Genomic DNA, 20,576 nt, shown 5'->3' with positions numbered 1-20,576 from the left:
CCCTCAGATAACTTGTGATGCCCCATTCGAGAATTGTTCTGATGGCCTTTATGAATAATTGAATATACCCGTTGTAAAATGATATCCCTCTTAATCAAACGAAAAGTTTCTAGATTGTCATTAGCATATCTACCATTAAACAACCATGTGGTACTATGAAACTAGACGAACGCCATTCCGGCGAATCCTACATGAGTACTGCGTGGAAAATTTCGTATACGCGTTGCGATACGTTGCCGACCATCGATTGCTCAAGTTTGAAAGGTAGTTCTACCGATAGGTGTCGAATTCCTCTAACTATACAGGCTACCCTACTCCAACAGATCCTGGTGGATGGCCTGGATCGTGGCCTCTCTCGTAGCCTGCGGGATCGCCGTAGTCCAGCTCTATCACAAGTGGGACGCAAACCCGGTGGTCATCGTGTACGCTCCCAAGTTAATACCGATCTACACCGTCCCATTTCCGGCCATCACAATCTGCCCGCTGACGAAGGTTCTCGTTGACCAGTTCAACCTGACCCACGCCTATCAGCAGGTCCAGAACGGGACAACGCTGGACGAGGAACGCGAGTTGAAGCTACGAGCGTTAGCTCACGTCTGTCCGTTCTCGCACAACTGGAAACAATTCGATCCGCGGGAGGACGAGAAGATATTCCAAACGCTGCGGAACATGGCCCTGCCGAAGGAAATCGTCGCCCAGTGGTGCCTGTGGCGGTTCAAGAAGATCGAATGTAACGACATGATAACGGAGACGTTGACGGATGATGGGATCTGCTATACGTTCAACGCACTGCCGGCGAATCAGATATACCGCGCTGGGGTTATTTCGCCGGAATTTTTGGCATTCACGAACGCAAGTACCGTTCGGTCTAACTGGACGCAGGAAAAAGGCTACCGCCGCAATGCCGGACTCCACACGTACCCGCACCGTCCTTTGAGCAACGGTATGTTTTCGGGACTCTTCATGGTACTGTCTGTTCGACATATTGATCAGGAGTTTTTGTGTAGGGTAAGATATTTCGTGACTTCACAGCACTTTATTCACTTATTGCCAAATTATTTCAGGGAGCATACACAGGGTACAAGTTGATCGTTCACCCTCCGGATGAGATAGCATTAACCGGAGATAGATTCTTACGGCTGAACAATGACGATGTCATCGAACTAACGTTCACCCCGAATGCATTGTACACGGCACGTGACTTGCACAATGCTTCACCGGCTAGACGCAAGTGCTTCTTCAATCATGAAAGGTACTTGCGGTTTTTCAACCATTACAACCAGGCAAACTGCGTTGCCGAGTGTGTTGCGAACTACACTCTGAAGAAGTGTGGTTGCGTCAAGTTCTCGATGCCACGGACGGCGACAATGAAGGTTTGCGACGCAAGCAAGATCGCCTGTTACAGTAACATTTTGAAGGAAGTATTCGAAGATGTTTTTTATTCGGAAAAGCATAAAAAACTATCGGCATGTCAATGTCTTCCGGCTTGTAACAGTGTTCAGTACCAAGCGGAGATATCACGGATGCCGTTCTACTTTAAAGAGTTTGCCCATGTTGCTGGACCAGCATTTGATAGATATGAAGGGTAAGACTTCTTCATCAGGCATGGTACATAACACTGAAAGAGTCCACTTCTAGCTACGATCCAGCGATACTTATGCTATCCTTCAAGCATCGTCACTACTTGCCGGTGTGGAGACGACCGATGCTGAGCCTGACGGATGTGGTGGCGAAATTTGGTGGACTGTTTGCCCTGTTGATGGGTGCCAGCGTGATGAGCGTGGGCGAAATCTTGTACTACTGCTGCATACGGCCGCTGCGCAGGGAGCGATTCCCCAGGTTGGCGATCAACCGGATCTTTGTGCTGCCTTGGGCGGCACATCGGAACCCATTTCGGGTTCCGAGGAACTATTAGGAAGGACCATTATATATAACATTCAATCAGCTGGTAATGAATATATTAAAAACTCTGTCACTAAAGGTCACAAAGTTTACTTTGTATGCTAGGTTAACAATAAGAAACTCTCTATAAAAGGACTATTCAAATGAATAATTAAACGCTATCATACTTGTCCTCCATATAATAATAGGTATGCAAAACCAACAATTTCACCATAATTGTAGGCTTGACTTCACGCGGTCATGTTGCACTACGAGTTCAAACGAACGCCCTTCCGGCAGGTTCTTTGGGAGTTCTGCAAGGAGAATGGTGTTCTAGCCGTACGATATGCCGCTGACCGAAGTTTGCTCAAGATCGAAAGGTATTTTTCATACAAAAATGGTACTCGACAACGCGTTGATCGAGCTACATTTATCGAAACAGATCCTGGTGGATGCTTTGGATCGCGGCAGCGTTCGCAGCCTGTGGCTTCTCGGCGATCCAGATGTACTACAAGTGGGACGAACACCCGGTGGTCATCGTGTACGCTCCAGAGTTCGCCCCGATTTCCACGGTTCCCTTTCCAGCTATTACCATGTGTCCACTTTCAAAAGCTCGCGTAGATCAGTTCAACCTGACTCAGACTTACGAGCTGTCGCAGAACGGAACATTGCTAGACCGGGCTCGTATAAAAAAGTTACGTGCGCTGGCTCACGTGTGTCCGTACACTCGTCTTTGGCAAAACTTTAGCCAAAGCGAGGATGAAACCGTAATCAAGAGTCTTCGGAATATGTCCTTCGCGAAGGAAACAATCGCACAGTGGTGCATGTGGCGCTACAAAGTTGTGAATTGTAGTGACATGCTAACGGAATCTCTGACGGAAGATGGAATTTGCTATACCTTTAACGGCTTGCCGGCAAGCAAACTGTATCGTGCTGATATAATTTCTCCAGATTTTCTACAGTTTGAAAGCTCTGCCGCGACTGACTCCAACTGGACGCAAGATTCTGGCTATGCAAGTAACGCAGGTCTCAACGCCTATCCGTATCGCTCCATGGGGAATGGGGCTATATCGGGATTGTTCGTGGCGTTGTCCGTACGGACCATCGATCAGGAGTATTTGTGTAGTGTATGTCCTGTGCGTTCTCGGGGAACTCTGATTCTTAACGTTCTGTTCCTTCAAGGGTCCCTACACTGGCTTCAAGATCGTTGTCCACACGCCGGACGAGGTTGCCATGAGCGGGGATTGGTTCTTCCGGTTGAACAACGAGGACGATATCGCCCTTACCTTCACACCAAACGTGATGTACACCTCTGAAAAGCTACGCAATGCTTCCCCAATAAGACGCAGCTGCTTCTTCGACAACGAACGGTACCTGCGGTTCTTCAACAGCTACAACCAGGCAAACTGTGCTGCGGAGTGTATGGCGAATCTGACGCTCCAAAAGTGTGGCTGCGTCAAGTTTTCGATGCCTCGTACGGCGGACATGAAGATTTGTGACGCCAGCAAGATCGAGTGCTATCAAAACATCCTGATTGAGGCGTTCGACGAAGAGATCCGGCACGCGATGCAGGGAATGATTTCGCTTTGTGGATGCTATCCGGCTTGTAACAGTGTAGAGTACCGGGTTGAGATCTCTCGGATGCCGTTCTACTTCCAGGAGCTGTCGCGAGCCGCGGGAGCGGCGTTCGATAAGTACAAGGGGTAAGAATGTATGTTAGACTATGGTTCTGAACTGATTGGATTTACTCTTAGCTACGACATAGCGGTAATGTCGATGTCCTTCAAGCATCGCCATCACCTCCCGATTTGGAGGCGTGAGATGCTGGGAGTTACCGACGTGATCGCTGAGTTTGGAGGACTGTTCGCGCTGCTGTTAGGAGCTAGTGCTATGAGTTTGTGTGAAATATTATACTACGCTTGTATACGACCGCTGCGTAGAGAACGGATCCCCCGGCTGGCGATCAACTGGATGTATGTGCTACCGTGGGCGGCACGGCAGAATCCGTTCCGGACTCGCATGAACCAACCGAAAGACTGGTGATTTGTATTTAGCCATTACTTTATGTCATCAAATTCTTTATATGTCCCTTGAGTGTAATAAAATATGCACGATTGCTAAACAATTTGAACGATGAAACTCGAATTCATCGTCATTTATCGATATGCTGCACTACAGAGCGAAGCGTACGCCAATCCGACGTATTCTCTGGGAATACTGCGCTGAAAACTTTGTCCAAGCAATTAAATTCTTAGCAGATCACCAATTGCTCAAAATTGAGAAGCTCTGGTGGACTGCATGGATTGTGGCGGCCTTCGTGGGTAGCTGCTGCTGCGTGGTAACGATGTACCACAAGTGGGAGGCCGATCCGGTCGTATTGGCGTACGCGCCACGCTTCGTTCCCATCTCTACGATTCCGTTTCCGGCGATTACGGTTTGTCCCCTGTCCAAGACTCGCGTAGAAGAGTTCAACCTTACACGTGCGCTTGAACTGGTAGATCGCGGCATCAAGCTGGATGAGGAAAGGTACGTTAAACTAAGATTACTAAGGTGATACTGAACCTTTTTGGAGTTACAGCGAACGAAAGCTACGATCCCTTGCCCACGTGTGTCCCCTCACCGATGGCTGGACCAAGTTCGATCAAAAGTTACCGAAGGAGGATCTGGTCAAGACCTTGCGTCGCATGTCCTTAGGTAGAGGACTTACTGTTCCGTTGATTACGTGGCGGACCAAACTAATTTCGAGCAGCGACTGGATCACGGAAACGCTTGTAGACGATGGTATCTGCTATACCTTTAACGCACTGCCTGCGGCCCAGCTGTATCGAGTTGGTGAGATATCGCCGGACTTTTTGAACTTGAGTGGTGGAGCGGGTTCAGCGTCAAACTGGACGCGCGATACCGGATATAGCAGGGAACAGGTTGGAGCGGATACGTATCCGAAGCGATCTCTGAGGAACGGTTTTGAGTCTGGATTCGCGATGATGGTAGCACTAAGGAGGATTGATCAAGAGTATGTTTGTAGGGTGAGTTGTTGACGGGAAGGATCGCAGCATGAATTGATGATGCAATTGTTTCAGGGATTCACTGGATTCAAGGTCTCCGTTCATCCTCCAGATGAAACAGCGTTCACGGGAGATCAATTTTACCGCTTGAATACGTTGCATGCCCTTTCAGTATTACTTCAGCCGGAAGTTACTGATATATCGAAAGCTTTGAGAAACATTTCTCCTAAAAGGTATTGTTTGAATTATTTCAAAATATGTATTTAAAGCAAACATTCGACTCCACAGACGCAACTGTTTCTTCGCCGACGAGCGATATCTTCGGTACTACAATGTATACAACTTCAACAACCGCGTTGACGAGTGCATGTCAAATCTAACTTATGCCAAGTGTGGTTGCGTCAAGTTTTCGATGCCACGAGCTGCCGGAATGAAGGTTTGTGATGCTGGTCGGATTGGATGCTACCGCAACACGGTCCTAGAGGTGTATAACAAAGCTATTAAGGCTTCTTTGGAGAATCGTTCGCTACCTTGCACCTGTCGTCAAGAATGTATCGTTTTGCGGTACCATGTAGATATTAATCGATTTCCGTTCAACGTTCAACATTTTCGGGACGTTGCTGGACCGTTTATGGATTGGTTCAAGGGGTATAATTGTAGAGTCTGTATTTAAGTTTCACAGGTAAATCTCTCTGCACGGAACAAAATCCGGGCGGCGGATCCGAAAAAATAATGCGATGAATCCGAAAACATTGATCGTTTGCGAATTCATCGCGAATGTTGCCGATTCTGGAGAAAATGTTTTCGATAACGAAAGAAATTGCTTCCAAAATCGAAAGCGCTTTGTTGCCGGCTTATTTGAGACTGTAGCATGCCGCAGCCAATGCGTTACGAACTGTCAGAATCAGCCGCGAAGAAGGAAAACAACAAAACAAAAGTTGGTCTCACGTTGAAGTTTTTGTTGTTTTTTTTTCGACTTGTCCGCCGCGATTTCGGTTCGTCAAAATCTGTTCCCGACCCGGTCTGTTAGTCAACAGCCACGGCCTCATCCAACTTCGTGACTGGATCCGGTCAATCCTCGGTACCCTGCAGTTTGCTCATCCGCCGGGAGTTCTGATCATCCGACGTTCCGTTTGCTAATTGGGGGCCGTCGCGACCACGGCAGTAATGGCAGCCGACGTATTTCTGCGGTACTTGGAGAAGGACAATCGCCATGAGTACAACAAGGTAAGCTGCTGAATATAATTGATTTTGCCAGAACCAAGAAAAATAATCACGCAGCAGCTGCTGACGTTTTTCGAAAAGTCGGAACCGACTTTGGCTCAGTCGGGATGATTCCGTTGCATGAGTCTTTAAAACTTGTTTTCACTGAAACCCATTTTATTTGCAGCTTTCCTTTTCCGGCCATTCTTCAGGCCACCAAATCTGCCATTGAAGAAAATCCGCTCCGCCGAACCAAGCTGGCTGCTCAACATTACCCGGTTGCCCCGACGATGATGATGATAGCAGTTACTTTTCGAGCTCGGCTCGAAGCGAAATCGGCCACAACGGGAAGAATCCGCCGATCCCCTTCCGGAAGTAGACCACAAGCTGTTCGAAATCAGCGAGGAGGACATTAATGGTATCGCGTGGGAAAAAAACAACGTATCCGATTGACGATTATTTTCGGAAAAGGTGGCTTCCTGTACAGTTTCACAAAATGAACCACGTGCGCATTTATAAGTTTTTTTTTGCATTCACAGTCGTTTTTGGGTGCAATCTAAAATTAAAAAAAAATGATTATGTAATAATAAGGCAAGTGTTAAATAATTAAAACTTTCGTCATTTTGTAAAATTATAAAAAATTAAGCTCAATATATAAACCCCGTGATTTAAAAAGCTTGGAAAATCAAAGAAATTTAAACAAATGAAAGATTTTTTTTAATTTAAGAAATGTTAGATACAGTACAAACTCTATTATTTGGCCTTGGAAAAAATCACATCGGTTTATCGAAATTTCGAAAAATCGAATCACGATTTTTCCTCTTTGTCTTATTTTTGATGTTCTATTTCAGGTATGACCACTAAACAACTTCAAAGTGGTTATTCAAGATAGCGGTCAAAATGGCGACGATAAAAGATTGATTATTAAAAAGGAAATCAGCGTTTCAAATTTGTTAAAAAATAAGGCTTGTACAAATTTCTTTAAAGTTTTGTCATTCTAATCTATTAAATTCTTAAATTCAAAATTCTAAAATTCAAAAATCTAAAATTCTAAAATTCTAAAATTCTAAAATTCTAAAATTCTAAAAGTCTAAAATTCTAAAATTCTAAAATTCTAAAATTCTAAAATTTTAAAATTCTAAAATTCTAAAATTCTAAAATTCTAAAATTCTAAAATTCTAAAATTCTAAAATTCTAAAATTCTAAAATTCTAAAATTCTAAAATTCTAAAATTCTAAAATTCTAAAATTCTAAAATTCTAAAATTCTAAAATTCTAAAATTCTAAAATTCTAAAATTCTAAAATTCTAAAATTCTAAAATTCTAAAATTCTAAAATTCTAAAATTCTAAAATTCTAAAATTCTAAAATTCTAAAATTCTAAAATTCTAAAATTCTAAAATTCTAAAATTCTAAAATTCTAAAATTCTAAAATTCTAAAATTCTAAAATTCTAAAATTCTAAAATTCTAAAATTCTAAAATTCTAAAATTCTAAAATTCTAAAATTCTAAAATTCTAAAATTCTAAAATTCTAAAATTCTAAAATTCTAAAATTCTAAAATTCTAAAATTCTAAAATTCTAAAATTCTAAAATTCTAAAATTCTAAAATTCTAAAATTCTAAAATTCTAAAATTCTAAAATTCTAAAATTCTAAAATTCTAAAATTCTAAAATTCTAAAATTCTAAAATTCTAAAATTCTAAAATTCTAAAATTCTAAAATTCTAAAATTCTAAAATTCTAAAATTCTAAAATTCTAAAATTCTAAAATTCTAAAATTCTAAAATTCTAAAATTCTAAAATTCTAAAATTCTAAAATTCTAAAATTCTAAAATTCTAAAATTCTAAAATTCTAAAATTCTAAAATTCTAAAATTCTAAAATTCTAAAATTCTAAAATTCTAAAATTCTAAAATTCTAAAATTCTAAAATTCTAAAATTCTAAAATTCTAAAATTCTAAAATTCTAAAATTCTAAAATTCTAAAATTCTAAAATTCTAAAATTCTAAAATTCTAAAATTCTAAAATTCTAAAATTCTAAAATTCTAAAATTCTAAAATTCTAAAATTCTAAAATTCTAAAATTCTAAAATTCTAAAATTCTAAAATTCTAAAATTCTAAAATTCTAAAATTCTAAAATTCTAAAATTCTAAAATTCTAAAATTCTAAAATTCTAAAATTCTAAAATTCTAAAATTCTAAAATTCTAAAATTCTAAAATTCTAAAATTCTAAAATTCTAAAATTCTAAAATTCTAAAATTCTAAAATTCTAAAATTCTAAAATTCTAAAATTCTAAAATTCTAAAATTCTAAAATTCTAAAATTCTAAAATTCTAAAATTCTAAAATTCTAAAATTCTAAAATTCTAAAATTCTAAAATTCTAAAATTCTAAAATTCTAAAATTCTAAAATTCTAAAATTCTAAAATTCTAAAATTCTAAAATTCTAAAAATTCTAAAATTCTAAAATTCTAAAATTCTAAAATTCTAAAATTCTAAAATTCTAAAATTCTAAAATTCTAAAATTCTAAAATTCTAAAATTCTAAAATTCTAAAATTCTAAAATTCTAAAATTCTAAAATTCTAAAATTCTAAAATTCTAAAATTCTAAAATTCTAAAATTCTAAAATTCTAAAATTCTAAAATTCTAAAATTCTAAAATTCTAAAATTCTAAAATTCTAAAATTCTAAAATTCTAAAATTCTAAAATTCTAAAATTCTAAAATTCTAAAATTCTAAAATTCTAAAATTCTAAAATTCTAAAATTCTAAAATTCTAAAATTCTAAAATTCTAAAATTCTAAAATTCTAAAATTCTAAAATTCTAAAATTCTAAAATTCTAAAATTCTAAAATTCTAAAATTCTAAAATTCTAAAATTCTAAAATTCTAAAATTCTAAAATTCTAAAATTCTAAAATTCTAAAATTCTAAAATTCTAAAATTCTAAAATTCTAAAATTCTAAAATTCTAAAATTCTAAAATTCTAAAATTCTAAAATTCTAAAATTCTAAAATTCTAAAATTCTAAAATTCTAAAATTCTAAAATTCTAAAATTCTAAAATTCTAAAATTCTAAAATTCTAAAATTCTAAAATTCTAAAATTCTAAAATTCTAAAATTCTAAAATTCTAAAATTCTAAAATTCTAAAATTCTAAAATTCTAAAATTCTAAAATTCTAAAATTCTAAAATTCTAAAATTCTAAAATTCTAAAATTCTAAAATTCTAAAATTCTAAAATTCTAAAATTCTAAAATTCTAAAATTCTAAAATTCTAAAATTCTAAAATTCTAAAATTCTAAAATTCTAAAATTCTAAAATTCTAAAATTCTAAAATTCTAAAATTCTAAAATTCTAAAATTCTAAAATTCTAAAATTCTAAACTTCTAAAATTCTAAAATTCTAAAATTCTAAAATTCAAAATTCTAAAATTCTAAAATTCTAAAATTCTAAAATTCTAAAATTCTAAAATTCTAAAATTCTAAAATTCTAAAATTCTAAAATTCTAAAATTCTAAAATTCTAAAATTCTAAAATTCTAAAATTCTAAAATTCTAAAATTCTAAAATTCTAAAATTCTAAAATTCTAAAATTCTAAATTCTAAAATTCTAAAATTCTAAAATTCTAAAATTCTAAAATTCTAAAATTCTAAAATTCTAAAATTCTAAAATTCTAAAATTCTAAAATTCTAAAATTCTAAAATTCTAAAATTCTAAAATTCTAAAATTCTAAAATTCTAAAATTCTAAAATTCTAAAATTCTAAAATTCTAAAATTCTAAAATTCTAAAATTCTAAAATTCTAAAATTCTAAAATTCTAAAATTCTAAAATTCTAAAATTCTAAAATTCTAAAATTCTAAAATTCTAAAATTCTAAAATTCTAAAATTCTAAAATTCTAAAATTCTAAAATTCTAAAATTCTAAAATTCTAAAATTCTAAAATTCTAAAATTCTAAAATTCTAAAATTCTAAAATTCTAAAATTCTAAAATTCTAAAATTCTAAAATTCTAAAATTCTAAAATTCTAAAATTCTAAAATTCTAAAATTCTAAAATTCTAAAATTCTAAAATTCTAAAATTCTAAAATTCTAAAATTCTAAAATTCTAAAATTCTAAAATTCTAAAATTCTAAAATTCTAAAATTCTAAAATTCTAAAATTCTAAAATTCTAAAATTCTAAAATTCTAAAATTCTAAAATTCTAAAATTCTAAAATTCTAAAATTCTAAAATTCTAAAATTCTAAAATTCTAAAATTCTAAAATTCTAAAATTCTAAAATTCTAAAATTCTAAAATTCTAAAATTCTAAAATTCTAAAATTCTAAAATTCTAAAATTCTAAAATTCTAAAATTCTAAAATTCTAAAATTCTAAAAATTCTAAAATTCTAAAATTCTAAAATTCTAAAATTCTAAAATTCTAAAATTCTAAAATTCTAAAATTCTAAAATTCTAAAATTCTAAAATTCTAAAATTCTAAAATTCTAAAATTCTAAAATTCTAAAATTCTAAAATTCTAAAATTCTAAAATTCTAAAATTCTAAAATTCTAAAATTCTAAAATTCTAAAATTCTAAAATTCTAAAATTCTAAAATTCTAAAATTCTAAAATTCTAAAATTCTAAAATTCTAAAATTCTAAAATTCTAAAATTCTAAAATTCTAAAATTCTAAAATTCTAAAATTCTAAAATTCTAAAATTCTAAAATTCTAAAATTCTAAAATTCTAAAATTCTAAAATTCTAAAATTCTAAAATTCTAAAATTCTAAAATTCTAAAATTCTAAAATTCTAAAATTCTAAAATTCTAAAATTCTAAAATTCTAAAATTCTAAAATTCTAAAATTCTAAAATTCTAAAATTCTAAAATTCTAAAATTCTAAAATTCTAAAATTCTAAAATTCTAAAATTCTAAAATTCTAAAATTCTAAAATTCTAAAATTCTAAAATTCTAAAATTCTAAAATTCTAAAATTCTAAAATTCTAAAATTCTAAAATTCTAAAATTCTAAAATTCTAAAATTCTAAAATTCTAAAATTCTAAAATTCTAAAATTCTAAAATTCTAAAATTCTAAAATTCTAAAATTCTAAAATTCTAAAATTCTAAAATTCTAAAATTCTAAAATTCTAAAATTCTAAAATTCTAAAATTCTAAAATTCTAAAATTCTAAAATTCTAAAATTCTAAAATTCTAAAATTCTAAAATTCTAAAATTCTAAAATTCTAAAATTCTAAAATTCTAAAATTCTAAAATTCTAAAATTCTAAAATTCTAAAATTCTAAAATTCTAAAATTCTAAAATTCTAAAATTCTAAAATTCTAAAATTCTAAAATTCTAAAATTCTAAAATTCTAAAATTCTAAAATTCTAAAATTCTAAAATTCTAAAATTCTAAAATTCTAAAATTCTAAAATTCTAAAATTCTAAAATTCTAAAATTCTAAAATTCTAAAATTCTAAAATTCTAAAATTCTAAAATTCTAAAATTCTAAAATTCTAAAATTCTAAAATTCTAAAATCTAAATCTAAAATTCTAAAATTCTAAAATTCTAAAATTCTAAAATTCTAAAATTCTAAAATTCTAAAATTCTAAAATTCTAAAATTCTAAAATTCTAAAATTCTAAAATTCTAAAATTCTAAAATTCTAAAATTCTAAAATTCTAAAATTCTAAAATTCTAAAATTCTAAAATTCTAAAATTCTAAAATTCTAAAATTCTAAAATTCTAAAATTCTAAAATTCTAAAATTCTAAAATTCTAAAATTCTAAAATTCTAAAATTCTAAAATTCTAAAATTCTAAAATTCTAAAATTCTAAAATTCTAAAATTCTAAAATTCTAAAATTCTAAAATTCTAAAATTCTAAAATTCTAAAATTCTAAAATTCTAAAATTCTAAAATTCTAAAATTCTAAAATTCTAAAATTCTAAAATTCTAAAATTCTAAAATTCTAAAATTCTAAAATTCTAAAATTCTAAAATTCTAAAATTCTAAAATTCTAAAATTCTAAAATTCTAAAATTCTAAAATTCTAAAATTCTAAAATTCTAAAATTCTAAAATTCTAAAATTCTAAAATTCTAAAATTCTAAAATTCTAAAATTCTAAAATTCTAAAATTCTAAAATTCTAAAATTCTAAAATTCTAAAATTCTAAAATTCTAAAATTCTAAAATTCTAAAATTCTAAAATTCTAAAATTCTAAAATTCTAAAATTCTAAATTCTAAAATTCTAAAATTCTAAAATTCTAAAATTCTAAAATTCTAAAATTCTAAAATTCTAAAATTCTAAAATTCTAAAATTCTAAAATTCTAAAATTCTAAAATTCTAAAATTCTAAAATTCTAAAATTCTAAAATTCTAAAATTCTAAAATTCTAAAATTCTAAAATTCTAAAATTCTAAAATTCTAAAATTCTAAAATTCTAAAATTCTAAAATTCTAAAATTCTAAAATTCTAAAATTCTAAAATTCTAAAATTCTAAAATTCTAAAATTCTAAAATTCTAAAATTCTAAAATTCTAAAATTCTAAAATTCTAAAATTCTAAAATTCTAAAATTCTAAAATTCTAAAATTCTAAAATTCTAAAATTCTAAAATTCTAAAATTCTAAAATTCTAAAATTCTAAAATTCTAAAATTCTAAAATTCTAAAATTCTAAAATTCTAAAATTCTAAAATTCTAAAATTCTAAAATTCTAAAATTCTAAAATTCTAAAATTCTAAAATTCTAAAATTCTAAAATTCTAAAATTCTAAATTCTAAAATTCTAAAATTCTAAAATTCTAAAATTCTAAAATTCTAAAATTCTAAAATTCTAAAATTCTAAAATTCTAAAATTCTAAAATTCTAAAATTCTAAAATTCTAAAATTCTAAAATTCTAAAATTCTAAAATTCTAAAATTCTAAAATTCTAAAATTCTAAAATTCTAAAATTCTAAAATTCTAAAATTCTAAAATTCTAAAATTCTAAAATTCTAAAATTCTAAAATTCTAAAATTCTAAAATTCTAAAATTCTAAAATTCTAAAATTCTAAAATTCTAAAATTCTAAAATTCTAAAATTCTAAAATTCTAAAATTCTAAAATTCTAAAATTCTAAAATTCTAAAATTCTAAAATTCTAAAATTCTAAAATTCTAAAATTCTAAAATTCTAAAATTCTAAAATTCTAAAATTCTAAAATTCTAAAATTCTAAAATTCTAAAATTCTAAAATTCTAAAATTCTAAAATTCTAAAATTCTAAAATTCTAAAATTCTAAAATTCTAAAATTCTAAAATTCTAAAATTCTAAAATTCTAAAATTCTAAAATTCTAAAATTCTAAAATTCTAAAATTCTAAAATTCTAAAATTCTAAAATTCTAAAATTCTAAAATTCTAAAATTCTAAAATTCTAAAATTCTAAAATTCTAAAATTCTAAAATTCTAAAATTCTAAAATTCTAAAATTCTAAAATTCTAAAATTCTAAAATTCTAAAATTCTAAAATTCTAAAATTCTAAAATTCTAAAATTCTAAAATTCTAAAATTCTAAAATTCTAAAATTCTAAAATTCTAAAATTCTAAAATTCTAAAATTCTAAAATTCTAAAATTCTAAAATTCTAAAATTCTAAAATTCTAAAATTCTAAAATTCTAAAATTCTAAAATTCTAAAATTCTAAAATTCTAAAATTCTAAAATTCTAAAATTCTAAAATTCTAAAATTCTAAATTCTAAAATTCTAAAATTCTAAAATTCTAAAATTCTAAAATTCTAAAATTCTAAAATTCTAAAATTCTAAAATTCTAAAATTCTAAAATTCTAAAATTCTAAAATTCTAAAATTCTAAAATTCTAAAATTCTAAAATTCTAAAATTCTAAAATTCTAAAATTCTAAAATTCTAAAATTCTAAAATTCTAAAATTCTAAAATTCTAAAATTCTAAAATTCTAAAATTCTAAAATTCTAAAATTCTAAAATTCTAAAATTCTAAAATTCTAAAATTCTAAAATTCTAAAATTCTAAAATTCTAAAATTCTAAAATTCTAAAATTCTAAAATTCTAAAATTCTAAAATTCTAAAATTCTAAAATTCTAAAATTCTAAAATTCTAAAATTCTAAAATTCTAAAATTCTAAAATTCTAAAATTCTAAAATTCTAAAATTCTAAAATTCTAAAATTCTAAAATTCTAAAATTCTAAAATTCTAAAATTCTAAAATTCTAAAATTCTAAAATTCTAAAATTCTAAAATTCTAAAATTCTAAAATTCTAAAATTCTAAAATTCTAAAATTCTAAAATTCTAAAATTCTAAAATTCTAAAATTCTAAAATTCTAAAATTCTAAAATTCTAAAATTCTAAAATTCTAAAATTCTAAAATTCTAAAATTCTAAAATTCTAAAATTCTAAAATTCTAAAATTCTAAAATTCTAAAATTCTAAAATTCTAAAATTCTAAAATTCTAAAATTCTAAAATTCTAAAATTCTAAAATTCTAAAATTCTAAAATTCTAAAATTCTAAAATTCTAAAATTCTAAAATTCTAAAATTCTAAAATTCTAAAATTCTAAAATTCTAAAATTCTAAAATTCTAAAATTCTAAAATTCTAAAATTCTAAAATTCTAAAATTCTAAAATTCTAAAATTCTAAAATTCTAAAATTCTAAAATTCTAAAATTCTAAAATTCTAAAATTCTAAAATTCTAAAATTCTAAAATTCTAAAATTCTAAAATTCTAAAATTCTAAAATTCTAAAATTCTAAAATTCTAAAATTCTAAAATTCTAAAATTCGAAAATTCTAAAATTCTAAAATTCTAAAATTCTAAAATTCTAAAATTCTAAAATTCTAAAATTCTAAAATTCTAAAATTCTAAAATTCTAAAATTCTAAAATTCTAAAATTCTAAAATTCTAAAATTCTAAAATTCTAAAATTCTAAAATTCTAAAATTCTAAAATTCTAAAATTCTAAAATTCTAAAATTCTAAAATTTTTTAAAATTTCTTAAAATTTCTTAAAATTTCATAAAATTTCTAAAATTTCTAAAATTTCTAAGATTTCTAAAATTTTTAAAATTTCTAAAATTTTCAAAATTTCTAAAATTTCTAAAATTTCTAAAATTTCTAAAATTTCTAAAATTTCTAAAATTTCAAAAATTTCAAAAATTTCAAAAATTTCAAAAATTTCAAAAATTTCAAAAATTTCAAAAATTTCAAAAATTTCTAAAATTTCTAAAATTTCTAAAATTTCTAAAATTTCTAAAATTTCTAAAATTTCTAAAATTTCTAAAAATTTTAAAATTTCTAAAATTTCTAAAATTTCTAAAATTTCTAAAATTCTAAAATTTTTTAAAATTTCTTAAAATTTCTTAAAATTTCATAAAATTTCTAAAATTTCTAAAATTTCTAAGATTTCTAAAATTTTTAAAATTTCTAAAATTTTCAAAATTTCTAAAATTTCTAAAATTTCTAAAATTTCTAAAATTTCTAAAATTTCTAAAATTTCTAAAATTTCTAAAATTTCTAAAATTTCTAAAATTTCTAAAATTTCTAAAATTTCTAAAATTTCTAAAATTTCTAAAATTTCTAAAATTTCTAAAATTTCTAAAATTTCAAAAATTTCAAAAATTTCAAAAATTTCAAAAATTTCAAAAATTTCAAAAATTTCAAAAATTTCAAAAATTTCAAAAATTTCAAAAATTTCTAAAATTTCTAAAATTTCTAAAATTTCTAAAATTTCTAAAATTTCTAAAATTTCTAAAAATTTTAAAATTTCTAAAATTTCTAAAATTTCTAAAATTTCTAAAATTTCTAAAATTTCTAAAATTTCTAAAATTTCTAATATTTCTAAAATTTCTAAAATTTCTAAAATTTCTAAAATTTCTAAAATTTCTAAAATTTCTAAAATTTCTAAAATTTCTAAAATTTCTAAAATTTCTAAAATTTCTAAAATTTCTAAAATTTCTAAAATTTCTAAAATTTCTAAAATTTCTAAAATTTCTAAAAATTCTAAAATTTCTAAAATTTCTAAAATTTCTAAAATTTCTAAAATTTCTAAAATTTCTAAAATTTCTAAAATTTCTAAAATTTCTAAAATTTCTAAAATTTCTAAAATTTCTAAAATTTCTAAAATTTCTAAAATTTCTAAAATTTCTAAAATTTCTAAAATTTCTAAAATTTCTAAAATTTCTAAAATTTCTAAAATTTCTAAAATTTCTAAAATTTCTAAAATTTCTAAAATTTCTAAAATTTCTAAAATTTCTAAAATTTCTAAAATTTCTAAAGTTTTTAAAAGTTCTAAAACTTCTAAAATTTCTAAAATTTCTAAAATTTCTAAAATTTCTAAAATTTCTAAAATTTCTAAAATTCCTAAAATTTCTAAAATTTCAAAAATTTCTAAAATTTCTAAAATTTCTAAAATTTCTAAAATTTCTAAAATTTCTAAAATTTCTAAAATTTCTAAAATTTCTAAAATTTCTAAAATTTCTAAAATTTCTAAAATTTCTAAAATTTCTAAAATTTCTAAAATTTCTAAAATTTCTAAAATTTCTAAAATTTCTAAAATTTCTAAAATTTCTAAAATTTCTAAAATTTCTAAAATTTCTAAAATTTCTAAAATTTCTAAAATTTCTAAAATTTCTAAAATTTCTAAAATTTCTAAAATTTCTAAAATTTCTAAAATTTCTAAAATTTCTAAAATTTCTAAAATTTCTAAAATTTCTAAAATTTCTAAAATTTCTAAAATTTCTAAAATTTCTTAAATTTCTAAAATTTCTAAAATTTCTAAAATTTCTAAAATTTCTAAAATTTCTAAAATTTCTAAAATTTCTAAAATTTCTAAAATTTCTAAAATTTCTAAAATTTCTAAAATTTCTAAAATTTCTAAAATTTCTAAAATTTCTAAAATTTCTAAAATTTCTAAAATTTCTAAAATTTCTAAAATTTCTAAAATTTCTAAAATTTCTAAAATTTCTAAAATTTCTAAAATTTCTAAAATTTCTAAAATTTCTAAAATTTCTAAAATTTCTAAAATTTCTAAAATTTCTAAAATTTCTAAAATTTCTAAAATTTCTAAAATTTCTAAAATTTCTAAAATTTCTAAAATTTCTAAAATTTCTAAAATTTCTAAAATTTCTAAAATTTCTAAAATTTCTAAAATTTTAAAATTTCTAAAATTTCTAAAATTTCTAAAATTTCTAAAATTTCTAAAATTTCTAAAATTTCTAAAATTTCTAAAATTTCTAAAATTTCTAAAATTTCTAAAATTTCTAAAATTTCTAAAATTTCTAAAATTTCTTAAATTTCTAAAATTTCTAAAATTTCTAAAATTTCTAAAATTTCTAAAATTTTTAAAATTTCTAAAATTTCTAAAATTTCTAAAATTTCTAAAATTTCTAAAATTTCTAAAATTTCTAAAATTTCTAAAATTTCTAAAATTTCTAAAATTTCTAAAATTTCTAAAATTTCTAAAATTTCTAAAATTTCTAAAATTTCTAAAATTTCTAAAATTTCTAAAATTTCTAAAATTTCTAAAATTTCTAAAATTTCTAAAATTTCTAAAATTTCTAAAATTTCTAAAATTTCTAAAATTTCTAAAATTTCTAAAATTTCTAAAATTTTTAAATTTTTTAAAATTTTTAAAATTTCTAAAATTTCTAAAATTTCTAAAATTTCTAAAATTTCTAAAATTTCTAAAATTTCTAAAATTTTTAAAATTTCTAAAATTTTTAAAATTTCTAAAATTTCTAAAATTTCTAAAATTTCTAAAATTTCTAAAATTTCTAAAATTTCTAAAATTTCTAAAATTTCTAAAATTTTTAAAATTTCTAAAAATTTTAAAATTTCTAAAATTTCTAAAAAATTTAAAATTTCAATATTTGAAATATTTGAAATATTTTGAGATTTTTTGGAATTTTTAGAATTTTTAAAAATTTTAGAAATTTTTTGAGAATTTTTGAAAAAAATGAGATTTTTTTACAATTTTTGAAAATTTCTAAGAATTTTTGAAAATTTAATAAAAAATTATATAATTTTAGAGAACTTTTTGAGATTTTTTGAGAATTTTCGAAAAGTTTTGATAATTTTTGAAATTTTTTGAGAATTTTCGTGATTTTTTGAAAATTTTTAAGAATTTTCGAGAATTTTTGAAAATTTTTGACAATTTTTGAGAGTTTTTGAGAATTTTTGAGAATTTTTGAGAATTTTCGGGTATTTTTGAGTATTTTTGAGAATTTTTGAGAATTTTTGAAATTTTTTGAGATTTTTTGAGATTTTTTGGGAATTTTTGAGTATTTTTGAGAATTTTTGAGGATTTTTGAGAATTAAACTAATAAAAAATGGATAATTTAAGAGAACTTTTTAAGAATTTTTGATATATTTTAAAAATTTTAAAAATTTTAAAATTTTTAAATTTTTTTAATTTTTTTTTAAATTTCTGAAATTTCTGAAATTCCTAAAATGTCTAAAATTTCTAGAAATTTTAAATTTCTAGAAATTTAGAATTTTAGATTTTGAGAATTTTTTAGAAATTTTGATAAATTCGAAAAAGTTTTGAGAATTTTAAAGAATTTTTGTGATTTTTTGAGAATATTTAAGAATATTTTAAATATTTTGAGAATTTTTTACCAGAATTTTTGGAATTTTTAGAATTTTAAGAATTTTAGAAAATTTTTGAAAAAAAATGTGAAATTTTAACAATTTTTGAAATTTTTTAAGAATTTTTGAAATATTAATAAAAAATTAGATAATTTTAGAGAACTTTTTGAGATTTTTTGAGAAATTTCGAAAAGTTTTGATAATTTTTGAGGATTTTCGAAAAATTTTGAGAATTTTTATGAATTATTGAGAATTTTTGAAATTTTTTGAGAAATTTCGAAATTTTTTGAGAATTTTTGAAATTTTTTGAGAAATTTCGAAATTATTTGAGAAAATTTTAGAAAATTTTAGATTTTTTGAGAAATTTTGAGAATTTTTGAGAATTTTTGAGAATTTTTGAGAATTTTTAAGAATTTTTGAGAATTTTTGAGAATTTTTGAGAATTTTTGAATTTTTTTGAGAATTTTCGGGAATTTTTGAAATTTTGAGAAATTTTGAGATTTTTTGAGAATTAAATTTAAAAAATTGGATAATTTAAGAGAACTTTTGAAGAATTTTTGATATATTTTCTCATTCGCAGTCTACGGCTCGCAATTGCAGCGTGAGTTCGGCGAACACCTTCACAGATCCGACTGCTGGCGGAGATTCTGGGGACTTGTTCCAGTCGGACGGTCTTCTAGTGGAGGCCACTCCGCTCAAGTCGATTCTCGAGGTGAAGATCGGGGGTCAACCTCCAGGACGAAACAGCTCGCTGCGCGACGCGGGAAATCAGCCAGATCGACGACCCGAGCACGCTGCACCGGTCTCAGCACCTCTATCCGGGTGACCCCGCCGCCGACGTCACCGAGCACGGGAAGGACCTGTACAATCATTACCAAAAAAAAAACAAAGCTGCCGCGGTGTCGGCCACAAAGACTTTGGCAAGTGGAGCATCAACGAGTGCATTTCGGCCACGCCACCTTCTTTTCTTACTGCTAGCACCGGGACTCTCGTCACGGGGAGTAACATTCCAACGGCGGCACCGACGCCCAGCGGTAACCTGCTGCCCCACGGACATCTGGGACGGCCAGATCAGAACAATCGACTCGTTCGAACCTTCACAAGTCAAAGGCAAAACACATCGGAAAAAAAAAAAAATTCCGTAGTAAACCGCTCACAGAATTGCTTTGATTTGGTATTGAATTATGATTAAATAAATGAAAAAATTGAAACCTCTTCTTCTTCTTCTTATTTCCATCCAAAATTTGAAAAGCAACGGTCAATTCAAAACAGTAAATATTGTAGTGGCTGCGTGCTGCGTGCTTTTGGCAGGCATGCGTTACGGCGTTACGTTTGCGATATCGAAAATCACCGTTTGCGATATTGGAAGCAATGCTTCCTGCTGACGGGTGTAAACGGAGGTTTGCGATTGGTAGAGCAAATCGGAAGCAAAGTTTGCGATTCCGCAAACCGGATTTTGTTCCGTGTGATCTTCTAGCCGGGACATCTCCGTGATACAGGTTGCGTTCAAGCACCGTCACTACCTTCCCGTCTGGCGTCGCGAGTTGTTGGGATTCACCGACGTGGTGGCCAAGTTTGGCGGATTGTTTGCCCTGCTGATGGGTGCCAGCATGTTGAGCTTGGCCGAAATCTGCTACTATGCGTGCGTGCGGCCACTACGAAGGGAACGAAGTTCGGTACAGTGGATTCCGGTGCGACCTTGGATGGAGTAACGCAGTGTCTCACCGGAATGCAGAAACATGTTTACATCTTCGAGATCCAGGAAGACTTTGCGAAACAAATTTGCACCATTTGCTGCACGAACATCTAATATCAAGTTTCATCGCGTTTGCATATTTGCTCAATAAAGTATCCTATTGAAATTTGCAATAAAACTGACAATTTATAGTTTCGCCGTCGTCGAATAATTGGCCACCATACTTGGTGACACTGAATTA

At 26.7% G+C, this 20,576-nt stretch overlaps 2 protein-coding genes across 2 annotated transcripts; both read left to right on the top strand.

The window, feature by feature from the left end:
• The first annotated feature begins 235 nt into the window (after nucleotides 1-235).
• On the top strand, nucleotides 236-3,924 carry LOC120423064 (uncharacterized). The gene is given in 7 exon segments (XM_052707042.1): nucleotides 236-1,008; nucleotides 1,065-1,585; nucleotides 1,639-1,912; nucleotides 2,131-2,261; nucleotides 2,324-3,056; nucleotides 3,058-3,584; nucleotides 3,636-3,924. Coding segments are annotated over 7 exon segments (3,150 nt in total). The 5' UTR covers nucleotides 236-333.
• Nucleotides 3,645-20,437, top strand: LOC120423061 (pickpocket protein 28-like). The gene is made up of 5 exons (XM_039586734.2): nucleotides 3,645-4,407; nucleotides 4,460-4,907; nucleotides 4,962-5,119; nucleotides 5,175-5,534; nucleotides 20,117-20,437. The coding sequence occupies exons 1-5, from the start codon at nucleotides 4,046-4,048 to the stop codon at nucleotides 20,349-20,351; spliced, it is 1,563 nt and encodes a 520-aa protein (XP_039442668.1). The 5' UTR covers nucleotides 3,645-4,045; the 3' UTR covers nucleotides 20,352-20,437.
• The last annotated feature ends 139 nt before the right edge of the window (nucleotides 20,438-20,576 follow it).

The sequence above is a fragment of the Culex pipiens genome, chromosome 2 (assembly GCF_016801865.2).
Source record: "Culex pipiens pallens isolate TS chromosome 2, TS_CPP_V2, whole genome shotgun sequence".
Lineage (NCBI taxonomy): Eukaryota > Metazoa > Arthropoda > Insecta > Diptera > Culicidae > Culex > Culex pipiens.
The sequence above is the reverse complement of the archived record's forward strand: the minus strand, read 5'-3'. Positions and strand labels throughout refer to the sequence as shown.